The sequence below is a fragment of the Oculina patagonica genome, chromosome 13 (assembly GCF_052425735.1).
Source record: "Oculina patagonica isolate OP01 chromosome 13, crgOcupat, whole genome shotgun sequence".
Classification (NCBI taxonomy): domain Eukaryota; kingdom Metazoa; phylum Cnidaria; class Anthozoa; order Scleractinia; family Oculinidae; genus Oculina; species Oculina patagonica.
Genome location: NC_135770.1, coordinates 25,328,128 through 25,353,020, shown reverse-complemented (window position 1 = coordinate 25,353,020; position 24,893 = coordinate 25,328,128). Strand labels below are relative to the sequence as shown.

Here is a 24,893-nt window from a genome sequence, read left to right as displayed (position 1 = left end):
CAAACGGATATATCCAGGCATACCCTGAGGAATATAGCTGGGTATACCCTTGTGTGTTTTGTCATCAGGTGTTTTGTTGAACCGCTAAGTCTATTTTCTTTTTTAAGAAATCTGGTTTGGCAAGATCCGGGAACAAAATAAGTAATACTTGAGGATGTATTTATTGATAACTTTACTTTACAAATATATTATTTAGGATATAATTTGCGTCAAATGTTTAAAGAAAGAAGTGTTAAAGACATGTCAAAACTAATCTTTCTTTTACAACTTGTATTGCCGTATGTTACTCATGCGTAGAAAGTTTTCTAGATCAGTTTTCTTCCATGTTGAGGTCCATTAGGTCAGGTTGATCATAAAAATCGTCTGCTTCAGGACTACAGATCATCCTGGCTCGTGCACAGTACTCTCTCCTCTTAATCAAACCCTGAAAAATGGAAAGCAAAAAACATACGTAACTAAGTAACTTTTCTTTGCCACACTGGATAATACAACGCTGCTAAACTACAGACGACCTCTCCCTACAGACGCCTCTAAAATACGGACACCTCCATTATAGAGAAAGTTGATTCGCACCGAAAGAAACTACGGACACTCCAAAAAGCGGACACGATTCCTAAAGATGTTCGCCTGTACTACTTGCTAATTAAACGTTAATTTTTTAAATACACAATTCAGTTTCAAATTAAACAGTTATTCCACGAGCGCGCGTTGGATATAGAGATGGTAGATAGCCAACGAGGCACACGGTTATATCAGAAACACATAATATGGTACTTAGCAAAAGGAATTTTCAAACGCTGTGCGCGCGCGTTACACGTTTCATCCCTTATGAGTTTCTGGTTATATATATAACTTTCATATATCTAACAAGCGCTATTGGAATAAATGTTTTATTAAAATCAAAAAAAAAAATATATATATATATATATATATATGAGCTCCTTGGCTGTTTTCGCCGACGCGTACACCTACCATATTTGTGGTTTATGGTATATGAGCTCATATCCCATGGCCTTTAACCAATCAAAACTCAGGAATTGCAATATAATGGTTATATTGTCTACAAGATGGCCTAGGTGGCTTCATACTAAGTCGGCGGTTAACTCAGCTTTCCATAGCATGAATGGACTAGATAGACTAAATGGGATTTGATTTCGGCGCAGCTTATCCACTGTCAGGTTGCTTTTATTGACTGTTTGCCAGTATCGTAATAGTACGATGACCGCCATGTTTTTTTACGTTGTGGTGCAAATGAGGCACGTGACTTGTTTTTCAAAGTTTCTGGTAACTCTTTCATACTATGCTGAACGCCTATGCTTTTCAGTAGTGTAGTAAAAACTATTAACGCAAATTCGGTGCTATCATTAATAGGACCGGAAACGGATTGCGTAGTTAGCATGTTAGGTTATCGAGCAAGTTATAACAGTGGAATCATTATTCCATAACTTGGCTCTTAAATGTGATGTTTGCGCAGATATTTCGCTATATTCCGATTTTAATGTTTGCCCCCTGGCACGGACAACGTGGCTAATTTGCATTATAACATGATTTTTTTTTTAAATCTTTGTTTGGTTTTTGCTATATTCAACTATCAAAAACGTTTTCGAGTATTCTATTTTTACGTGTTTTTAGCCTGGTTTAGATGATGAACTTTTTCAGGTTGGCCTAGCTGATTTTATGTCACTGGTTTTAATACTTAGTTGCACTTGATCAAGACCCTCAGACGAAAAGCGGCTTCACTTCGTTCAAGATCAGACAGGATTACTATTAACAACGTAAGAGCCTTCTTTGTTATACATATATTGAAAAAAACTTTGTTTGTAAAATCAAAAAAGAAAAAAGCTTTAAATAGTTTGGTTTGATCATTAACTAATAACAATATCATTGACGTTCAGTGCACGATCTTTTATATGATAGAGACTGACAAAAGCTAGCACACACGCAACCTTATAACAATGCGAAATAACAATGCGAAACCGGATCAACAAACCTTAGAATTTCGTTTTCCCCAGCGATTTTGTCGTGTCGGAGGTGAAGCGCCTTCGACCATTGAGGCAACAAACAACATCAGAAACACAATACAAATCAGTTTTCTGTCCATTTCCTTTGATTCTGCACGATCTGAAAAAAAAATGTGTGTAAGCATCGAAGATACACGACATGACAACGGAAATCTATTTAGCTGACTTGTAACCTGAATTATTCCACTGACCGACAACAAAGGTACACTTCCGTGCTTCCCAAGACTTCTTTAGAATTTTGTGTTTCGAGCCGCTAGAATCTCTTCATTTATACTTGTGCTAGGAAAAAGATAAATAATTACGGACCAATCATTTGCCTCCAAAAGCGTCTCGATAGCGCCGAGTAAATTATGCCGCCAATTATCATTATGTTTCATACGTGTACTAATTGTTATTCACCGGTTGGGAAGGCAAATAACTGCAAGCTGAAGTCAAACAAATTCATTAGTCGATACCCATTCAAAGGTGCTCGATATGATCAAGAAGTGAAACGGCAAAGCCCACGTTTTGAAACGTAACAACGGTTTGAAACTACAGTATGTAGGGATTTTGGAGAAATGTTTTCAAAACTTTATTAATATTTTTATGTGACAGAACCGGTTTAGAACGCGACGAGGAATGAGGAGCAATTTTAATACTGTTTTAAACAGAGAGCAGTTAACATACAATGCCCGAGATTGACAGGTATCCCAAACAAAAATGTCCACTGCCCGTTGAGAATCTTTTTTGTTTGAAACAGTTTATTTGACAGTCAACATTTACAAGTAATCCCTATTTGAAAGGTCAGATGGTTCTTCTAGGCAACACTGATTTATTCTACGCTATATATTCATTTTTACTTCTAATGAATAGTACACTTGCAAGTAAGATGACTTCTCTATTCAGTCCTTGCAGGTTTGTTTTTCCTTTTCAATGAGCCAGATGTAAAGTTGTTAATAAATAAACATCCACACGAATGAATTATTGTCATGGTAATAAAATAATGGAAGACGCGACGCACAAAGCCTTTACCTAGTTTATTTTCAAAATCAAAACCAAGAGATTGTAAGAGTCCCACTTGCCATGAAATATTAAAATTGTTTAGCAAAGATTTGGCCAAGTTTACGTTCTTTCAATTTGATACAGACAAAGTTACGGGACTTAAACTGGGTTTCGTGTGATTCTTTGCTTTTTTTTCTTGTGTCTCTTTTTTTGATCGATATCTATCAATTCGCTACTATCTAGCCTGCTTTTATGGCTTACTCGGCATAAACTTTGTAGCTTGCTGCAAGTTCACAACAAAAAGCAACAAAAACAAATAAAACAACAACAAAATCAGCAACAGCAAAAGCATTACAAAGAAAGGAAATATCAGTCAGAGCATACAGGGCAGTAAATTTGAGTCACTTCAATTCTATCGTAGTTATTGAGTCTCTTGGCGAAAATTTGAATTCCTTTTTTAAAAATTGGTATTTCAATGATAAATTTGCCGCTACTTCTGGAGTGAATCTTACGATATGAACAATTTTCTTCTCATCAAAGCAAGTTTGGCGATTTTTTGGCGTCTAGTTCAGCGTCAAACACCACAGGTCGACTATGATCTCCCGTTGCTTTTTTTATTATAAAAATGCTTTTTCAACGTATTGGCTTTCTCCATTGTATGCCACTGACTGACCAAGTATTTTGTCATTATCCAAAGTTTTAATTCACGAAAAAGATTCACATTTTTCTATTTTTGTTTATTTTTCTGTTTTTATTTTATTTTTGTGGTTCGAAGACAAAAATTATCTTTCGATAAACGATACCTTAAACTCAATGATTTTTTTCCTTTATAATTCTCAGTTGCAGATGCTTGACCGTGCGTGCAGATTTTCTTTTAATGAATCCAGGAGCGCCTTCGTCATTTACTGCCGTGCGATATAATCACGTATTCACCGCTAAGTGTAAAACTACTGGCGTCAGACAATATAATTTTACCATCGATCGTGTTTGACTAAACTATCCAGGATAAAAACGGTTTCCGTCATATAAATAAACGAGCTTGCGTTCGCCCAATTACAACTTAATTTTAAAGCTTTTGTGTTGATTTATCACCTGCTCTTAATGATTTTCTATTTAGGATATAATGATTTTGAAGGCTTAACTACTGAAGTGCGACAGAAGACGACAAAAACTGATTGATTGAGCGCCGAAATCGATTCCAGGAAAAAAGTAATCAGAGCTAATTATGTGTAAGAAATCCCCCATAACAAATCAAGGGCTACTGTTTCGGTTTTAAAATAGCAATCGTTCGAAACGTTGCGATCTACATCCTAGGTGACTTTATCGTGAGACAAAGAATGACTCTTTTTATATTTAGTTATTAAGTGACTTCAAATTGTTTAGCATTCGACCCAAAAGCCATGCTATTCTCTTGAATCGTCGGTAGTCTAAACGCAAGAGTATATTAACTCATGATTGCTATATTAACGTGTTTCATGTCGATTCCTCGTCACCTTGACCCGCGTTAGATGTCAATAGCCCCGCATAACGAAGTCATTTTGCCGGGAAACTGTTATGTGTTGTATAAAAGCTTGGACTGAAATTCATTTCGTATATTAAATTTTCCAATGGCAAATATACATTTTTTCCTTTTCCGTAGAGCAATTTAATATTTAAACTTGACGCGGATATAACGAATACCCAGTGAACTATTAAAATTATTATTTAACACTGATTTTTGACTTTTTTGTTTATCCTTTCAAGAGGATATATAGAGAGCAAACCGGAGGAACTAAAAACTGCCTAAATGGCAGCAAATCGACCTAAAAAACCTCACCGGAAACATAAACGACTGAAGCGAAGTAAGATGATTTTTATTCCAAAGTATTTTATGCTTCCATTTTTTAAAAAAAATACAATCGTTCTCATACTAATTGTATTTCGAGTGTTGACTAATAATTACAGGGGCGGATCCAGGATTTCAAAAGGGGGGGGGGGGGGGTGGATAGCAGACCATTAGGGCCTAATCCTAACCCTAACCCTAACCCTAAGTAGCGGCAGACGGCGAAACGTGGCGTAACAACAACCAGACATGAACGAGAGCTAATTTTTCTTGCTTTCTTTATTTTCTATTTCAAATAAAGTGACATTTCTATTTTTTTTACTGAAAAATGGGGGGTGGATATCCACCCTATCCACCCCCCCCCCTGTATCCGCCCCTGAATTAAACAAAACCAAAAGATTTCGCGTATCGGTCTGCAGCTTGATCTTGTCAAAGGCTGGTAGTCGAAATTGAAGCTTGCAATAATTTTTTACAATACTTTTAAACAGAAATATTTTAACCTTTTCAAATTTCATCGTTTGACATTGTGAAACAAAGCCAACAGAACTCTCTGGACTCTCTTTTCTCGCGCCTGGTTCCCATAGGAGAAAGAGAGAGAGTTCAGGGACTGGGTTATAAACCCATTCGCGCCAGTACCGGCCAAAACCAGCCATGACGAACGTTGCCCTTTGTTCCACTTCTGATGTCATCGTCTTTGACCAAAAAAGGCATCACTTCTACTCAATCTCTGCAGAAGAAAAGGATTTTCCCAATGGTTCCCAGATCAGAGTGGCCGGGTTCATTGAGCTTGAAATACACACGAAAATACTTAGAAATTTTAGTGAAAAACTCGGAGGAAAATTTGCCTCTTGAAACCACCCTTGGCTACTCCGATCACGGTCCACAATGGCAAGAATTTCCTGTTTTTTTTTTTACGCTCTAGGGAATTATTGAACTGAAAGCAAGCTCGATGGAAGGCCAGCAACTGCAGCTAAAAGATAACAAAAGGAGAAAAAGGAAGAGAAAGGGAATTAAGAAAAAATCAGAAAAGCGAAAAGCCTAAAAAACAGGACAACTCGGATTAATATTAATCCGCGGATTATAATAATAATAGATTATAATAGGATTATTATAATCCAGTAATAGATTATTATAATCTAGTAATAGATTATTATAATCCAGTAATATATTATTATAATCCAGTAATAGATTAAGGCACGGCAAAAAATTGGAAGGATTAGATTATTATTAATATTATAATCCGGATTAATATTAATCTCTATTATAATCCCGATAAAATTCCTAGAATGTTCGGATAACAGATACTGTATGTCTATTTGACTATCTGACAGATATGTATATGACAAACACACTGCAGACTTACAACACAGGACTGACAGAACATAAGTCACTAATCACATCCGTCAATTGTAAATAAAGGTGACGGGCCTACACGACTCTTACGTTTGTGACATTTGTACCTTTACCGTTCTGTGTTAAGTTCGGTCTTTCGACCTTATTCGCTTCTGACTTCTTTCTGAGGGTACTGTTTTTATTTGGAGGCATTATGTATTGAATAGAGCCGTAAGATTGTGGCCAAGAAAGTGTCTAGAGGTCATTAGTCCGCGCTGCGTGGCTTCCGTTTGCAGAGTTGAATGACACCTCTAAATCTGTACTATGCCACATGTTGTGCTAGTTCAGTTTGTTTTGGCTCAATTCTATTTGCAAGATATGCTTTAGGCTCTCAAAATGTTCGCCCTGAAAGGACAAGATATGAATGTTCCGTGAAAATGTAAACTACTTGCATTTAATTGACGCCGGGCCCGGCATTTTAATCAATACTGTTGTAAGATGTATCGTCTTATCACGGATTATCTTGGTCCGGCGTTGCCAGAGACTGTTTCAGCTCTACTATGAAAAAGCTGAAAGTTGCTTTCAGAGAGACACTCTGTGTTGTAAAGGCAATGCTTCTTGCATTATTTTGATCGAGCGCTCTGTCTATTTAGCTCGATGTTTAGGATTTATTACCTCCCTTGTTGTTGTGTTGCGTTGGCACCACATGATTCAAATATAGATTTGAAATCTTTCACGCGCAAGTCTGTTGACTATTTTGCGTTTTGTATATGCCAGTATATGGTTCAGTTCGAAAGCTTTGGACTAGGATTGAGTTGTTGAGATTTAATATTAAGATTAATATTAATCCGATTAATATTAATCTTACATAAGATTAATATTAATCCTAATGGATTAAGGCACGGCTCAAACCTCAGTAATAGATTATAATAATCTATTACCGGATTATAATAATCTATTACTGGATTATAATAATCTATTACTAGATTATAATAATCATTAGGATTAATATTAATCCGATTAATATTAATCCGAGTTGTCCTGAAAAAAGCACTTTCTCGTCCGATCGAGTCCGATCGAAAAACTCCCGCGTTTTCTCGCCCGCGTCAACTGGCCAATCAAGTGGGAGCACCAACAGCGCGGTTACTCAGTTTCGTAAAGATGGCGGCCGTGGAAGATGAACCTGTTGCCGGCACGTCAAAAGTGAGTGCTCAGGAAAGAATCCAGCAAGGAATCGTTCTGAAAGCTGAAGGAAACGAATATTTCAAGAAAAAGGAGTATAGGAATGCGATGAAGTGTTATCACAAAGCATTACTGCACGTAAAAGGTCTTGTGGATCGGCCGAATCTACCCGGCTTGGACTCTTACGAACAGGACCTTTCCGACGTTGACAAGCAAGAGATTTATCAAGTTCAATTTAGCTGCTACAACAATCTCGCCGGTAAACTCAAGGAATTTGTTATTTTCGTGGAATATCTTAACCTAAATGCCGTAAAGCTGAGGGAACCACTTTCATCCGTTTATTATTTCAAGCTTAAGCTTATTGTGTTTTTAAAATTTGAAATATTTTCAGCTTGTTTAATGAAAGACAGTCGCTGGGATCGAACGGAGCATTACTGTAATGAGGTAGGACTGGCTCAAAAGGCGCTTCATTCAAGGGAAATTTGCAGTTATGTTGTGTGTCAATTTTATCCTTGGTACAAAATGGTATTTTCTTGAGTTTTGTTCTGGTGTATGGAAATATGTGATAAGCTTGGGAATATAACACAAAAGAAAATACCAGATTGTACCAAGGGTACACAATGTGTACCACTACATTTACACTCTTTACATGATAAGACATAATGTGTGTTGTGAGGACAAGTTGCATGTAGTGTCCACATGGGGGAATGCATTACAAGCAATCTCTCATATTCTCCCTGATGGAAATACGTTTGTGGCTCAGTTTTGCATGAACTTCTGAATTCAAACCAAACTTTCTCTTGTGTTTACATCAGGCTTTGCAAAATGGGCATCATTTGGTTGTGATAATTAATTAAATTAAAACCTGTTTGAGGTAGCCTAATGGTTAGCGCACTGGACTCCAGAGTGAGCAGTCTTGGTTGGAGCCCTGCCTGGGGTCACTGCATTGTGTTCTCGGGCAAGACACCTTACTCTGACAGTACATCCTTCCACCCGGGCGTACAATTGGATTGTGGCAGATATTCTTCTGGGGGTAACCGTGCAGTAGACAAGCACCTCATCCAGGGGGGGGGGGGGGAAGTAGCCATACGCCCAGTCACCTAATGCCACTGAAATGGGATTCATACGTTCCTACGCTTTGGCCCATTAAAATTATATTGGTTTATTTTGATATTGCAGTAACTTGTTGCACTAACAGTAGACACATGCAATGGGAAAAGAACAATTTTAAGGAGTTTACACCAGAGGACTAATAAAGCCAGTTTACTGTATACGGAAGAGTTAGAGATCATCCAGAAAGTTATCCCTGTTATTTTGTAGGCTTTAAAACTTCAACCACAAAATGCCAAAGCCTTATTTAGAAGAGGACAATCTTACTTCCACATGAAGGACTTTGAAAAGGCAGAAAGAGACTTGAAAGCTGCAGAAGAGTTGGAGCCAAAAGGTTTGTTCTGTTGTAATGAGAAACTAATAAAGTTAGTTTGTACAAAATTCAGCTTATCAAGGAAAATAAGCTTGGATACAAAGAATGACAGTTTCGAGAACCATTTTTTACTATCATCAGTATAGTCTAATGAGTTTAGAGTGTGAGTCAGAGCTTGTAACTCATTAAACTGTGAGCGGGGAGTTATAGAGTGTGAGAGCGGAATGTCAAAAAGAGCAAAGCTTGATCTCTTCTTTTCTTTCATTCTCTATCATTCAGCCTTATGCTAGTCATCTTCAATTTTTTATGGCTTCCCATCATGTTGTGAGTTGAGTTGTTATTTGACAAAAAGATGAAACCATTAAATGTATTTATTTATTAATTTTGTTGTCGGTTCTTGTATGATCTTTCCGTCCCTCTCACAACTTCAGGACCAGCTGCAACTCTCCATCTTACAGAGGTGTCTGTCTTATAGGGAGTTTAATAACAATAAAATGACTGAAAAATGGCAGGTGCAGGACCAACACCAGGGGTCTGTCTTATAGAGGTGTCCGTCCTACATTGACTGTACTCATTTTGCTTTCTTTTTTCACCAGATTCAAGTATAAAGAAAATGCTGGCATTGCTTGAGGTGGAGCTGAAGAAGATTCGAGAAAAGGAAAAAAAGATTTATGCTGGAATGTTTGATAGGCATGCCAAAAAAGAGTAGCAACTTTACATGTAAATAAGTTTTAAAAATTACAGAGTTTCATAAATTATTTACATTTTGTAAAAATGAATAACTTTGAGATATACTTTGTACTTTTGTATATGCCATTAAATGTCTTGGTTTTCAATACTAATTTTAGTATTTTGATACCTTCAAATCACAAACCTCATATTTATTTCTTATGAAGGTGACTGGATATACAAAAAAAATTATCACAATGGGATGACTTCATCAATAATTTATTTTAGTCAATCAATTTCTTAACTGAGTAGAGAAAAAAACTGCTTTGGATGCAGGGGAGGCATCAAAAATAAAATTCTGCTTCCCACCCCTGCACCCTGGCTACTTTTGTTTTCTCCCAGATCTCCAGATTTTGCTCACCAAATTATTCCCCCAGCATGGGAACTATACAATCAAAGCCTCAAAAATTGAATTTAATAAAACAGAGCTGGGTGTATGTATATCTGACTTTTAGATTCTTTTCTTGGCATGACATTTTAATGTACATTTTTGTTTTCCAAAATGTCCCATAAGCCAAAAGTATTGTTAAAAGGTTAATAATAAAATATTTTTTTCTGACAATTTGAGGTTTCATAATCCATTACCCACTGATAGAGGATATAAAATTATGTGATACCGAGTAAATGTCTTGTGTTTATAATTCAGGCAACAAATGCATGCATATGGAAAAAAAAAACGGTTTCATCATTGCAATGTTTCTGTTACAAATCAGTATCTTAAATAACATGACAAATGAAAATTCTAAAGACTGAGATAAACACTTACATGCGCATGAACATGTAAGAAATATTTTATTTTGGCTGGCTGAAGAACAGTTTATGGTTTATTGAAAACCACCTAATGATGATAACAAGCTTAATGCAATATTAAAAAACTGGCACATGGGTTAATAAATAATATAAATACTATTTCACATTACATGTATCAATCTCTTGGGATAATTACACAAACAACTTTTTGTCAAGTAAGTGTAATTATATTATGTCTCACAGAAACCATTATGTCTCACAGAAACCATTTACCAGAAAATGTATGTACAGAAACCATTTGCTGCATCAACAGTACACGGATGTACAGCAAGAAAAACTATTTCGTATGATTGTATTTTATGTTATGCTGTAACAAACCAATCACAAAAAACAATCAGAACATTTAATCAGGACTGTGAAAATCACACATTTTAATCACACTTATCTTAAATTTATAAGTGATTACACTTTTTAGGTCTGCATCATATCAGTAAGATTTCTTTCAAATAATTAAATATTAATTTTATTAGTAGAATATCAGGACATGGTAAAACTACACAGTATTCAACAACATCACAAAACATGTACACGGTACACAAAGTGCTGACTTGCGGAATCCTATAATTAAAATTAATTCTCTCTGCATGAAAAGGCACTAGTTAGTGATACTTAAAAAAAAAAGAATAGACAATACTGAAATTCAAATAGCTGACTAAGAACTAGCTTGCATTGTAGTGGAGGCAACTGTTTCAATTTTCACAGAACTCTCCAGTCATCATGAGCTAGTTTGAGTCTCACTATATATAAAAATACAGTTATGCAATGTCTATAGATTTCATGTAACAATAACATGTTCAAAGTAAAACAATGCCAAGTCATACAGAAACTCTAGTCAGAAGTATCGCATTCCCCAACAAAATGTTCGTTTCATGTTTCCCCAGTAGAACTGCTTCCATCCCTCTTTTGTGCGCTCGAAATCATCTTCAGGAATTCCTGTCTGTGTCAGCTTCAACTCGGTACGGTCGTCTTTCTGATCGAAAGTGATTGTCACTGTTGAGTGGTGACCTGGATTGTGCAACAAAAAGTGACACATGTAAACATGCATGTACATGACTGTACACTTGTAAGGATTTCAGAAGACAATGTCGGATACAAAATTCAAACTTTTAGGACTGATTAGTTATTATTATTTTATTTTTCATTAAGACCTGCTTCATGGCTGAATGGAATGGTATTTATACCAGCACTGTATTAAAACCAACCACTGAAAAAAGCAGCTGAAATAATTTGTTTTTGATTAAGGGCAACAGCCCAGACAAGTCAAATAATTACCAGAGTATATAATATTTTACACATAAAAATACTAAAACTAAGCCAAGCTTGCAAGAAACCGCCCTGGAAAAGCAAAATTTGAGACCGGCAAGCTGGAATTCAACTTTTTGTAACCTCTGCTTTTTGTAGCCTTTGAACGTAGATGTATTTCCGGTTGTTGTTTCTCTTGGGGCTACCGTATTTACTCGAATAAGCGTCGCGCGCTTATTAAATTTTTCGCACCTCAAGTGCGGCGCTTATTCGAGGGCGGTGGTTATTTAAATATTGGGCGCAACAAACAATCTATAATCTAGATGAAACTTCCACAGTAACTAAAAGAAGGGACTTTTTATTGACAGTATTCGTCTCTTACGGAAGAGAATTGTTGCACTTGCTGTCCCGACAAAGTTCATGGCCTTCACAACGTTAACAGAACTACGAATTGTAAAAAAATAATGGGCGAGTGGTTAAATTTAATAACTTTAACTGCAAAAGATCGCTTTTGACGTAAAGGAATTTCCAAGGCTGTTTTAGAGTTGCTTTGTAGTGCTATTTTTAGTTATAAGGAATTCTTTGAATATGCGCCGCATCGAGACTGCGGCGCTTATTCGGGGGCAACGCTAATTCGAGTAAATACGGTATGCTTTTTGATGCTGCTTGAAATGTAAATAGCTGGGATATTGTACTGGCACACTAACTAGCATTCAATACACTGTACCTTCAGGCCAGCTTTTGAATCTCCACTGCATGACAATCTTCTCCTCAGAAACCTTAGTAGTAACAAGATAAAAAAAAAAAAAATTAATAATGATATTTATTTATTATTCAATTAAAATTTTTGACTTACCAACTCTAGAAATTTTCCCGAAACATTGCCATTAAACAGTACAAATGTTCCTCCACGACTTGCATCCACTTTTGCTGAGCTCTGAGTAAAAGCTTCAAGTCTCTACAGGGGACAGACAAAAGAGTTTATAACCAAATGAAATGATGAGTGGTGCCTGACCACGTTTTTTATGGGTTAAGTAAACTGACTTCTTTGATCCTTAGGAATTTTTTGTAAAAAAAAATGGTAAAATTTGTTACTGGAATTTGAGAAATAATCACAAACCTGTTGTTCAGTTAATGCTGCATATAGTTCTTCTGCAGTAGTAAGGAACTCTTGTTTCATGGTCATCTTTTTTGTTGAGATGGGGCAGCCCACTTTGGCCGAATTAGCTGAATCAGTAAACACGGATAAAAACTTATTATTAATAACATTAATACATACATGTATGTAATATTGCGATAAGGGGGATGAAGCAGGATGACACAGCAGGGAAAACGCTCGCCTTCCACCAACAGAACCCAAGTTCAATTCCTGGACCTGGCATCCGAGTTTGTTGTTGGTTCTCCTCCTTGCTCTGAGGTTTTTTTTTCTCCAGGTTCTCCAGTTTTCCTCCCACCCCAAAAACCAACACTTCTAATTAAATCAGGGTATTCGAGGACCAAAGGTTTGTGAGTTGCAAGACTATTATTTGCAACCCTTGTTTATTTTGTTATTATTTTAGACTAATTACAACTTACAGTGTATACATGTATTAGAGCGGTTTTCACTTGAGTGTCGAAAGTAATTAGTATTTGCTTTGGTTTTTTTTATTTTTTATTTTTATTTTTTTTTATTATTATTTTTATTTATTTAAAAAAAAATTAAAAAAAAAAAATTTGCTTTGGTTTTGCATTACTTCACTTAGTGATTGGTTTAAAAATCTCGCGCCACTTTCTTAACCAATCAGAAGTGAAACCAAAACCAATCGTGACTCGTTCACATGCGTTTTCCCGCGCTTTGCGTCGGCTACATGTATTTACTTCAAGTTTTGATTGGTTCACTGGATTGTCTGTGTCTGTTTTGATTGGCCAGAATGATTGCTTTGGTTTTGGTTTTACGACACTCAATTGAAAATCGCTCTATCCAGCCACTTACTTTTGTTTTTATTTGCATCCCCTGAGCTTAGAGGAGCATTTACAGCATCTTTGAATGCGTCATTATTTTCATTGCTAGAGGATGCTCTCTGGAGAACTGGGCTGTCTTTGGATGGGAGAATCATTCCTTGGCTGAACTCTAGAACATCAATAAAAAGGAAACAAAATCAGAAAATATGGCTTGCAAACTTGAGACAAAAAATCTAATTCCATAACCAAAATTTGTAGTATGACAAACTTAAATTCGAGGTAAACAGTAAATGTAAATTATTTTTTTTTTATTTTCGCATTCAATTTCACTCCAGCTTGGACGTTATGTACACAATTTTCAATTTCAGACCGCAATTTATAACTGACATGAGATAAAATTTCAGATCTCACTCAAACATGTAGCACAAAAAACCAAAAAGATGTTTTTTTTTTTATGTTTTTGTTTTTTCGATGAACTACCAGACATTTTCTAAAGTATATAATAATGTCTTTTGTAAGTTACAAATTTGACACAGTGTTTGATCTCATGAGTTACATGTACCTTGTCTGAGCTCTTTGATATATTGTGCCAACTTTTCCCTGATCAACCCTGTGCCAACTGATCTCACCATTTCTTTCAACTGATAACTCTCATCTGAACTTTTATCAGCTGTCACAAGCACCTGTGGGTGTTTTAGAGAAAATTAAATATTATCACTTCTTGAAATATGCTGGAGACATTCAATTTGCTTGTTGGCCAAAACATAAAACTTTGAATTACCTGTGTATGTGTATACACAAGTATGCACATGTATGAAGAAAGTGTTTTATGACATAAAAAATGCCTGCAAGAATGCTTTCAGGTTTTTCAAGCCGTCACTTACTTAATAATATATTATTAAAAGCAGTTATTATTGCCACTTTTAAAGAAAAAAAAAAAATCACTATTGAGACACCTGGTAATGATATTAAATGTATCTGTTTTAAATATAAAGCCCCCCTCAGCTTGACTTACATTCACTTCCTCTGCATCATGTTCTTCACTAAGATTTGGAATCTCAATCTTTCCTTTCCATACTTTGTCACTATCTGTTACTGTCCCTGTTTAAAATTAGTGAAGATTACAATTTGATCATAATTTCAAAGTCTTTCTAATAAACTTATCTCAACAGTCTTCACAAATAACCCAGTGCATATATCGATTATGTGATGATAAAGACATCACCATCGAATGCTTTCATCTATGACAAAAATTACGTTAAAAATATCATGCCTGGTTGATCCAAACCATAAACACAGTACATTCTGTATTGTGGCATGTTTTTGTTGTTGTTGTTGTTTTTTATTTTATTTTCTTGAATACAACCCTGAATGACAAATGAGCAAATACATTCAATTTAGCATTTTGTCAACACCCTCAGTGAGCGAGACAAAGAGCATCCCCAACCCTTTTGTGTGGGAGTACGCCCCTTCCCTAGGCTTACGGCAGATTCAACTTAGTTTATAATGTACATTACACTCACCTGACCAATCTAATGTTATTACCCATTCATAGAAAAATATCAATTTTGCTTTTCTGTTGCTGAAAAGAAAAGAGAAAACAATGGCATTATTTTACATTTTGTTATATCCTTTGTTCTGGTGTACAGTTGTAGAGTAAACAGGGTTTATATGGGTCCTGGAAAACCTGAAAAGTCCTGGACTTTTATTGTGACACTTTCCAGGACTGGAAAGTCCAGGAAAAAGACAACTGGTCCTGGAAAGTTCTGTAAATCTGATCTGTTAAACTTGTGTAACAGCTGAATTTCAGAACTAACATTTAAAAGAAATGTATAGACAGTACGGAGAAATAATATTGAGATCTTGGGAGCGAAAGGGTAGTTTTTAAAAAAACTATGCATAAAAAGAACTTACTTGGCATAAGCTTCCCCATCAATTTTTCGAACATCAGTTATCTTAACTTTGCCTGTAAGGTATTCATTTCAAAGAATGAAGTATAGTAAGACTTAGTTATCTAATAATTTACAAGGCAGGTGCTAAAATCAGGAACACAAAAACAGTTAGAAAACAAGTAGGCACCCCAAAGACAAAACACAAAAGCAGCCTGGTGTTCCAACTGGTAAGATTTCCGCACAGCCCACATTAATTGGGCATACAATATTTCATACTAACACTATACACAAACATCAGTCATGAAAAGAACGAGTCAGTCAGAAAATTGTATGCATAATGAATTTATGGGGTTGTGTGGTAATCTTGCCGACGGCTTATTAAGACAATAACAGTACCCATTTTAATTTCTTAATTGTCTTACAAAATTATCCTTAAATACTGTAGAGAGAAGGTCGGTACAATTTTCTTTCATTACGGTATTGACAATTTCTTTAAGAGTATCAACAAAGTGCATCAATATCAAACCAGACTGGCAAGTAAGATTTCATACTATCTGCCAAAAGCAAGGACTAATTACGGCAAATTTAACATTCGTTAAAGTTTGGAATTCCATTGATGACTCACTTAAATCTAAGAGTCGTGCTTGTTTCAAAAATCTCTTAAACAAATTGATTATCTCCAACTACTAACTGGTACACTGATGAACATAAAATTTATTTTTTATTTCTGTGTGTGTACATACACTTTTCTTTTTTTGTTCCCTGTCTGTGTGTGTGTGTGTGTGTGTGTGTGTGAATGGAAATCGTATCCCATTTTTTTTTTATACTCTGTAACTTTATTGCAATATTTTTTTCCGCTTGGCCCAGCCACTTAGCTCGATTAGCCTTAGCTATTTCTAAGCGGCTGTGCTCTTTTTTATTGTTAATTTTTTCTCTTGCATGTATTTACTTATTGTAAAACTCTTCTGGGCACGAAATAAAGATTGTTGTTGTTGTTGTTGTTGTTGACATGTAAAACAAATTGACTATTAAATTACTGCTTGCTAGGCAGGGCATACATGTTTCGCTTGGAACCATAGTAACAATGTTGGAACCAGTCATCACCACTTCTTTTATTATTTAAGTCATTCGTTTAACACAAATCTAAGAAAAACATAAAAAAATCTAACGGGAACTAGATGATATTTTTATTCACAAAACTGAAAATGTTACTTTTATCTTAATTTGAGCTTTTATGAACAAGTAAGATAGTTTTATTTAAATTTTTTACCTTCATCAGTTTCGATTTCTAAATCCTTTAAAAGTGTCTTTAACCTTTCCTTGGACCAAGGAGTTGCATTTTTCTCTGTCCTGTTATAAAGGAAGCAAGGATATCTTGAGGTTTAAACACGATCATCAAAACCTTTTACAAGTTACGTCACATTTCAAGATGTCAACTAGAACACCAGCTTAGTTCCACGTGCCGTCACAAGATTATCATCGATCGCTTACCAGTGCCAGTTATTAACATTTTTAGCATCAGCCCTCTCTTCAACGATCCATCTTGGATCACCTTCACCCCATTTTGCCATTTTAATGCGAGGTAAAAATGATTAAAACTTGAAACGCCGGTAGAAGGCAAACTATTTCGTTTCTTGTCGAAATTGCAACAGGGGAAGTGTAAAGCGCGAAGTGCATCACGGGACAGTCGTGCCCAGTTCTCGTATGAAGTCTTGTAGCCCCGTGGTGTAACAGTCACATGGTGCCTTTTGGAATTCATCATGGCGAAACAGAACGGTGATGTGAACGGGAAGGCGGAAGTGAACGGACTTGCTTTAGATAACGGAGAAACCGATGAGGACGAGAAAGGTAGTTTATTTAGCTAACACCTAATTATTTTGTGTGTGATATCAAGAAGAAAGGGTTTATTTTGTTAGTAATGTAAAATTATACCTCTACTTTCGGTTTCGATAAATTATCTCGCTGGCTTTTTGATGCAGTAAGACTAAAGAATAATTTTCTTTTTATATGTAATATTTTGTTAACGTTCCGTCACTTAATATCAACTTTACAAATGTTAATTTTTTCCTTGTTTATATCACTGGATGGGGGGATGGAGCTGTACTGTCCGGGTTCAAGCCCTGGCACCTCAGACATTGCAAACGACAGAAGCGACAGAGACGATCGGGGCGATCATATGAGAACCAGCCTTTAGTCGCTAGCTAGAGAGAATTAAAATTTGCTGTCAGATAACAGGAAATGGCATCTCAGAGGATTCAACAATCCAAAATTTCCTGGGGGAGCATGCCCCCAGACCCCCCTAGTATGGAACGAGCTACGCTCGGTCCGTGAAAGAGCTTAGCTCTTTACAAAAAAATTCTCCGGCTACTTTACACTATTCTCCTGCTATTTAAAATATTAATGAAAACCCTGCTGGCTGGGTCTCATGAGTGTGTTCTTTGGCAAGACATAATGCCTCTCTCCGCCCAGGTGTATAAATAGGTATTGTCAAATTTAGTGCTGGGGGTATGGACTAGGGAGGAGGGGGGGGGGGGGTCAGAAACACTTCCAGTCGCTTAATGATAAGCTCCTGCCTGAGAGGGGGCCCAGGGGGGGTACTCCAGCTTGTTAATGACGGGGATGATCGAAGGATTTTTTTGGGTTTGAAATTTTCGATTCTGGGATTTTTTTGGGTTGAAAAATTTGGCAAGTATTTTTTTGAGTGACTTGATTTAGATAGGAGATTTTTTTGGGTATTAAAAACCAACTAAAGTGCCTTGGCGCGGCCTTCGCGTATTTATGGTATGATGAATAAACAAAATGAGCGTTCTTTGTCTTATGTTATTGCCCATATTGGCAACTTAGGGGTAATTTGACAAGGGATTTTTTGGGAGTTATTTTTGGTCCAGGGATTTTTTTGGGTAATGTCCGAAACTTAGGGATTTTTTTGGGTCCTGAGTTTTGCCTCCATTCGATCATCCCCGTCATTTACAAGCCGGAGTACCCCCCTGGGAGAGGGGGTGGGGGTGCAGATAAAAAGGGAATGTCCCATTGGGCTTTCTAGTTCAATAATAATTATTTTCTGTTTCAGAGTACGAAGCACTTGATCTAGAACTGGATCAACTAAATTCTTGCCTTGAAAAGCTAGAAAACTGGAATGATTCTCTTCAGTCCAGAATGAAAGATATGCTAGAGACTATGCAGAAAACAAGGGTTGAGGGACAGCCACAGGTTAACCAGGATAGCAGCAACACAGGCACACCAAGACCTGAAGATGTCAATTAGTCAATCAGCTGCTTTTAGAAAGGATGTCATCACATTATTATAATAATCATTTGCTTGCATGAAGACTTGTATAAACAGTTTTTTATCAAATAGAATATTTTCATTTATTTAAATACACCTTTATTTGCAGCACTATATTATATTTAGATTAGTGCTGACTGGGATGCTATTTGGAAAATAATAGAAAAGAGGACTTTGGTTAGTTCGAGATGAGAAATGCTAACACAAATGTTATTATTATTGTTTTTAGGATCAGTTGTATCTTAGTTGAGAGATGTAGACAATGGTAGAGCCAATACGTAATTATCAAGTCTACTGTAACCTAGCCTGGGAGGGCAGACGCATTTCCAGTCGTCGCTTCTCTCCACCGAAAAAGAGAGAGAAGCGACGGCGGGAAATGCGTCTGCTCTCGCAGGCTTACTGTAACCTGGATCATATATAATTACATTGTAGAAATATTACTTGTCAACAATAAACTTTTGTTTACTCATCAGCATTTGATTTGATTTCACATGGCTTGATAATTTTTAAAGGAATATTTAACTAACCAAAGTCTAATACAGTTGAATCCCAATAAGTCCAACCTTCAAGGGAAATCGAAAAAGGTTCGAGATATCGGGAGTTCGGGTTATGGAGAGTAAAATTAGTAAGAAAACAACTTGGAGGGGAATCAGAAAAGGTTCGAGTTAGCAGGAGGTTGGAGTTATTAAGGGTTCTACACCATGGTTCGTTGGATGACGTTAACAGAGAAAAAAAGGGTATGCCCTAAATTATCAGTATTACACTGTACTAACACCATGGGAATGAAACGTTTCATATTTTTTGGCGCAACTTTTTGGAAATTGGAATTTGGAGCGACTTTCAACCAACTTTTTAAGAAATTCCGAGCAACCTTTTGGAAAATTTCGAGCGTCTTCGAGTCTTCTTTGGGATCGGGGACAACATCGGCAACAGCCTAATCTGTGGTGTCCAATATTTTACCCGCTTCTGAGGACCTCAGAGTTTGTGCCCTTTCCCTTTGGGACCATTACCCAGAAGTCCGCGCGGTTGATATTTTGACTGGGTTCGAGGCTGGAAATCAAAATGGCGCGAGAACGTGGTGAAAACACTTCCGAAATTTCTCCCACAAAAACTTCAAAGAAATGCTAAAATATTTGTATTTTCCGTCGAATTTCTTCCTCCTGACTGAGAAATGTCAGACTGCTGTAAAGAGCTGCTTCTAATCGTTGATAAATGTAAGACCAGGCTGTTCTGCGTAATTTTCTTGACGAAAATTGTGTATATTCAGTGCCTTTCGCTGATGCCGGGCAATTTTTCAAAGCACCTAACTGTGAAATTATTTGTTGTCAATTCAGATAACTCAGAAAATCCAGAATTTGGCAAGGATGATGTGTTGGAGGTCGTTTCTTTCGCCCTCTCCTGGCCACAGCGGTAGGTGAATTAATGGCTTGATTCGATCGATCAATTGCAATTTTGCGGTAAAGCAACATCAAGATGTCTGTGTTCGTTTTCGTTGCAGGCAATGTAGGTGCATATTCAGAGATCAGCTGCATCTAGCTCGTCTTGAAGATCTGCTTCAGCGTCTACTAAAATGCGCTATCGATCGCATTTGCGAGCTTCGTGTTCCCGCCGTTGAAGAAGGAAAGAAGGGAAATGAAACTAGCGATGAAGGACCCGACGTGGACATAACTGAGTGGTCGCAGCCAGACAAGGAGAGACTGTTTCTCGCTGTAGGAAAAATCTTTCAGCTTCCTTTCCCGTTTTATCAAGTGCGAAAGATCCATCTTTTGCGGCAGGTATGTACTGTAACAAATATTCGTGTTTGTATATCTCTAAATTTATAACATTTTGGGGGGCAATTTTAAGGAAGTTTAATGCCCGTATGTGAGCTTATTGCATCATTGTGTCTACTGGCTGATTTTCAACCAGTTTTCCCTTCGAGATGGTTTTATTTTACATAACAGTGTAGATGTTTACAAAACTTTTTGTGTTAAAATGATATTTTTTGTCTGGTATAATACACTGAGTGCATAGCACATGTGAAACTTGGAGAGCTTAGGGCCTGTTTACATGAAAGGCGGGTACCCCGGCTAACCGAGTTACCCGGCTAACCGAGCTACCCTGGGCGAGCCAACTTTTCATACGTTTCTTTAGAGAACGCATCGAAGCATTTATATGCAAGACGGGAAACCCGCCTTGCCGGGGCACTCGGTCTGCTTGCCCGGGCCACCCTTCTAGGCGGGATAGCTTTTTGCCTTGTAAACGGTTATGCCCGGGCTATCCCGGCTTGCTGGGATAAGTCTTCGCTCGTATTCTTAAATTAAATTTGAAGTTAATGGCATAAAATGTATAAATTCTGGACCCAAACAGTGCTATTTGACCAAAATTAGATCAAATTAGTTTTATCTGTAGGCTGGAAAATTTTTCTTCGAGCAACTGCTAATTAATTCGAAATTTTCGTAGGAATGGGGTTATCCTAACTCACGAAACAACAAATTTAATTTCAATTTGGCGGCCAAAGACTGTTAAATTTCGATTGAATTCCCACATAAATGGACATACTAAAGTTCTAAGAGCTTGCACATCAAATTAAAATAGGTTTGAAGACGGCTAGCCTTGATTATTTAGTAAAAAGTCATATTTTTCTTCAATCATTTGGAGCTACATGGTTTTCCCACGCTGTGACATGCTTCAATGACGCTGTCTCAACTCGGGTAGAAGGGCTGTGAATTCTGCATGTAAAGGCAGGCTATGTTTCATCCCTTCTAGTTGGGTAACTCAGTTAGCCGGGGCACCCTCCCTCCATGTAAACACCTCCATAATCGAGTCAGTGTGCAAAGAAAATTGGATTTTCCAGGTGTATACCTGCCAACTCTCACGCCTTGGGTGCGAGTCTCACGCCTGCGAGTTGGAAACTTCGATCTCACGCCAACTCACGCTTACGAGTTATAACAACCATAAATGGCACACTTTCCAAAAATATGTGAACTCAAACCAATGTGAGAAACGAAAACTCCATGAAAATGAGTAAATGGTGTTACTTTCCCCGAAATCGCAGAGTTTTGACAAAAAAAAGCATTGGAAACGAGGTTGACGGTGTTTAGCAAAACACATCCACACCTTGCGATCGGGATATGTTCGGAACGTCTCCAGAATACTTCGGACGTCATCGGAAAACTTTAGACATTGTCGTATCGTCTTCGGAAATCCTGGCACTCTCAGGATAACAATCGCCTTTGACCCAGAAAAAGTTGGCAGGTATACAGGTGTCGTTCGGGCAATGCAAATTGGAACTATTGTGTGCTAACCTGAAGTCCTTTTTCAGCAGCCTTAATTAATAATCTGTCAACAAATAAGTCCAAAATGTTACTTGCCGATTAGCCAAGTGATGGATAAAATCCACTAGGCCGACAGGAAATCCACTGTGGGTAGGTGATCAGGGTTCATACCATTCTCGTTCCCATAGCCCTTTCGTTTCTCTTAGCCGGCTGAGCCTTGGCACGAGGAAACGAAGGGCTCTGGGGACACAGGATTTCCAGTCCTAGATTCTAAGACTTCCGGTCTTCATGTATGCAGTCATGACGTTTCAAAAGAATGTATGAGAGAGTCGTTTGGTTTTCGACTTCCGTTTAGGAATTCTTTGTTCCAAACAGCCAATCAAAAAAATCGAAATTAGTTCAAAAATCCTGTGTCCCCAGAGCCCTCCGTTTTGTTCGTGCCAAGCCGGCTAAGAGAAACGAAAGGGCAATGGGGACGAGAATGGGTTCATACAGGTCATGGAAAACCTGGAAAGTGGAAACATTCCTGAAGTCAAGATAATTTTTGAAAGTTTCCAAGGAAAATGGTCAAATTTAGGTCATGGAAAACTTTAAAAGTTCATGAAAAGTCATAGAATTTCAAAAGCTCAAAAAAGTATGAAACCTGATGATGCATAAAATTTGGTAGCTCTGTTTCTTATTTTTCTTTTTAATAACGTTGTAATTTGTTTAGGAAACCACAAGTAAAGACTGTTCCAAGTACTGTGATGTGAATGTAAGTACTTGTCATTATCAGGTTATTTTTGAGGATGGGCTGATTTCCAATACCAAATATGTCATGCCACGATGCTGAGAAAATATTGGAAATAGATATACTGTACAAGCGAGAAATATTAGCGACCTTCAGATTTGACTACGAGTACGAGATTGAGTACTAGTATGACTTTGGAATTTCGACACAATTGTATCCCCCAAACTATAACTCCTCCCTGTTGCTGACTAACATAAATAAACATTAGGGATAAGATTGGTGTGTTAAGTGATTATAGGAGGCACACGATTTTGGTTTGAAAACTCGTACTCGTACTCAATCTCGTACTCGTAGTCCAATCTGAAGGTCGCTATTGATGATTTCGATACTACGTGTGACCTGAGCCTGTGGTCTTCTGGTCAGCACCTGATATTTATAACTTTCATATTAAGCAAGGCCTGAGTAACAACTAAAGTCTCGGACTCATCAGGCTTTTAGCCAGGATTAAGAAAAAGGGAGTCCAAAATTTTTATAAGGCCTAACTTTGTCCCCGTAGGAGGGCCTGAGGAGCATGCAAGGTGTTTTTCTGCAGTTCTATGAGCGCAAAGGTATCTAAAGATTTCCAAATTTGGTAAAAAAAACCTCTGTATGCAGAACTTTATTCATATTATTTTTCTCCGAAAAGTGGCCTTCCATAGGACTCCTGGACTCCCAATTGGCTAAAAGCCTGAGACTCATTAATAATTCATCAAGTTAAAAAAAAATCATAATAATTTATTGTGAAGGAGGTTCGGATACCAGGTCTTGATTAGCATTGATTTTTGCTATTAATTTTTTACTATGTAGTTTTTGTTTCGATTGAGAAGATATATCAAACACTCAAGACAATGTCTCATCGGCTATTCAAACACCTTGAATTTCATCAAAATTACTCAGCTGTACGTTGTATTTTCAACTTTCTTCTTGGTGTTTGGATATCCCAATGAAACACTGTCTCTCGTGTTTGATATATTGCTTGAAACATAGACTTTTAGGGATAGTTATGCAGGGGATTCACAGGGGTTTCAAAATGTTTTGAGGTTTGTGTCTGCAACTCGAAGAGTAGGCAGCTGTGACAATGCCGAGCTTGTTTGTTTTTGTGCTGGTTGCTATGACCAGAGTAACCTGCGACAAATATTCAAGTAGCCGGCAGAACCTTGGTGATCCCCAGCTTGTTTTGAAAATCCTGGATTTAGGAGTTGGTGGGTATCACCTTGCACTCAGTTAAAGTATCAGCAAGGCCCTGCCCTCTTTGCTTACCTGAAGTCACTTCATATGTTGAAAACAGCAGGGCAAAGTCCTGTTCACAGCCAGTCATTTTGCTCAGTGCCTGGCCCTTAATGAAATTTCCTGGTCATGTGGTGAACATGCATGGGTATGCAAAGCAGGGTAAACAACACATACAGTTGCATACAGTCTCACACACAAGTCGGCATTTACCTACTAGGGGATGATAGAATAGAGATACTAGTACTCCTCTTGGTTAGGCATTTGTGGTAGGTAGTGTGTGGCTGGGAAAAATACAAAATCAACAAGTACATCTACCGTAAAGTTCCGTGTATAAGCCGCACCTTTTTCCTCTAAATTCAAATCAAAAATCGGGGGGTGCGGCTTATCTACGGAAACATCTCTGGTTGGAGTTATCAAAGGCCTAATTAATATTCATAAAAACTTCTCAAAACGTCATTGAATAAACATATAACAACCTGAAAACTTTGTTGTTGTTCACTACCTTTTAGTTCCTCTGCAAAGCTGTTTGCAGTGAAGCCTGCCAGTCACTTCGAATCATGTCTTTCCGCCGCGTGCGAGAAGGCACCAAGATAAACGCAAATACTCACAAGGCAAATGGCCGACCGCTTCGGTTTTTTATTGACCTTCACAGCAAATACATCTGCTGTATTAACAAACTCTTATTCTGCATGAAGTTTTTATCCTGTTGCGGGTAGCAGTTTCCAAGAATCTTGAAATAAAAACGTGGTTTCTTCCGAAAAAATGCCGCCATGTTTGTTTTTAATGCCCAGACTCCTCTCTACAATTCAGAGCTTGGCTACTAAGCATTCGTCATTCGCGAACGATTCGAACGAATTACAAGTGTTACAGGAGTGTTTAGAAGTGATAATCTCGAAAAAATGATATCAAGAGAGCATCCAAGTTTAAGATATTGTGAACTCAAACTAAAAAGGAGGTATGACAAGTGAAATTTAGCT

The 24,893-nt window shown here is 37.3% G+C and overlaps 4 protein-coding genes and 1 long non-coding RNA gene across 5 annotated transcripts in view; 3 read left to right on the top strand and 2 right to left on the bottom strand.

Moving 5' to 3' along the window:
• Positions 1–138: 138 nt before the first annotated feature.
• LOC144636581 (uncharacterized) lies at positions 139–2,270 on the bottom strand. Its single transcript, XR_013567535.1, has 3 exons — positions 2,195–2,270; positions 1,991–2,121; positions 139–424 (listed from the first exon to the last, which is right to left on the bottom strand). It is a non-coding gene; the product is annotated as an uncharacterized LOC144636581 (long non-coding RNA).
• Positions 2,271–7,296: 5,026 nt separating this feature from the next.
• LOC144636521 (tetratricopeptide repeat protein 9C-like) lies at positions 7,297–9,675 on the top strand. Its single transcript, XM_078495747.1, has 4 exons — positions 7,297–7,597; positions 7,730–7,782; positions 8,659–8,782; positions 9,358–9,675. The coding sequence occupies exons 1-4, from the start codon at positions 7,318–7,320 to the stop codon at positions 9,468–9,470; spliced, it is 570 nt and encodes a 189-aa protein (XP_078351873.1). The 5' UTR covers positions 7,297–7,317; the 3' UTR covers positions 9,471–9,675.
• Positions 9,676–10,656: 981 nt separating this feature from the next.
• On the bottom strand, positions 10,657–17,030 carry LOC144636417 (activator of 90 kDa heat shock protein ATPase homolog 1-like). The gene is made up of 11 exons (XM_078495627.1): positions 16,867–17,030; positions 16,646–16,725; positions 15,398–15,449; positions 15,007–15,065; positions 14,499–14,584; positions 14,046–14,166; positions 13,515–13,652; positions 12,663–12,769; positions 12,399–12,500; positions 12,270–12,321; positions 10,657–11,305 (listed from the first exon to the last, which is right to left on the bottom strand). The coding sequence occupies exons 1-11, from the start codon at positions 16,944–16,946 to the stop codon at positions 11,133–11,135; spliced, it is 1,050 nt and encodes a 349-aa protein (XP_078351753.1). The 5' UTR covers positions 16,947–17,030; the 3' UTR covers positions 10,657–11,132.
• Positions 17,031–17,121: 91 nt separating this feature from the next.
• LOC144636567 (bublin coiled-coil protein-like) lies at positions 17,122–19,132 on the top strand. Its single transcript, XM_078495802.1, has 2 exons — positions 17,122–17,223; positions 18,446–19,132. The coding sequence occupies exons 1-2, from the start codon at positions 17,136–17,138 to the stop codon at positions 18,637–18,639; spliced, it is 282 nt and encodes a 93-aa protein (XP_078351928.1). The 5' UTR covers positions 17,122–17,135; the 3' UTR covers positions 18,640–19,132.
• A 574-nt stretch (positions 19,133–19,706) lies between these two features.
• LOC144636223 (ubiquitin carboxyl-terminal hydrolase 34-like) overlaps positions 19,707–24,893 on the top strand; it is a 73,433-nt gene continuing 68,246 nt past the window's right edge. The window contains exons 1-4 of the mRNA XM_078495376.1: positions 19,707–19,874; positions 19,995–20,070; positions 20,159–20,435; positions 22,630–22,671. Of these exons, the coding sequence (XP_078351502.1) occupies positions 19,832–19,874; positions 19,995–20,070; positions 20,159–20,435; positions 22,630–22,671 (438 nt within the window). The 5' untranslated portion in view covers positions 19,707–19,831. The remainder of the gene's footprint in view (positions 19,875–19,994; positions 20,071–20,158; positions 20,436–22,629; positions 22,672–24,893) is intronic.

Coding starts and splice junctions, on each gene's coding strand:
- LOC144636521 (XM_078495747.1), top strand. CDS start 7,318: ATGGCGGCCGTGGAAGATGAACCTGTTGCCGGCACGTCAAAAGTGAGT. Junction 7,598..7,729: donor CTGCTACAACAATCTCGCCG/GTAAACTCAAGG, acceptor AAATATTTTCAG/CTTGTTTAATGAAAGACAGT. Junction 7,783..8,658: donor CGGAGCATTACTGTAATGAG/GTAGGACTGGCT, acceptor GTTATTTTGTAG/GCTTTAAAACTTCAACCACA.
- LOC144636417 (XM_078495627.1), bottom strand. CDS start 16,946: ATGGCAAAATGGGGTGAAGGTGATCCAAGATGGATCGTTGAAGAGAGG. Junction 16,726..16,866: donor AATGTTAATAACTGGCACTG/GTAAGCGATCGA, acceptor CCTTTATAACAG/GACAGAGAAAAATGCAACTC. Junction 12,770..13,514: donor GGATGCAAATAAAAACAAAA/GTAAGTGGCTGG, acceptor TTACTGATTCAG/CTAATTCGGCCAAAGTGGGC.
- LOC144636567 (XM_078495802.1), top strand. CDS start 17,136: ATGGCGAAACAGAACGGTGATGTGAACGGGAAGGCGGAAGTGAACGGA. Junction 17,224..18,445: donor AACCGATGAGGACGAGAAAG/GTAGTTTATTTA, acceptor TTTCTGTTTCAG/AGTACGAAGCACTTGATCTA.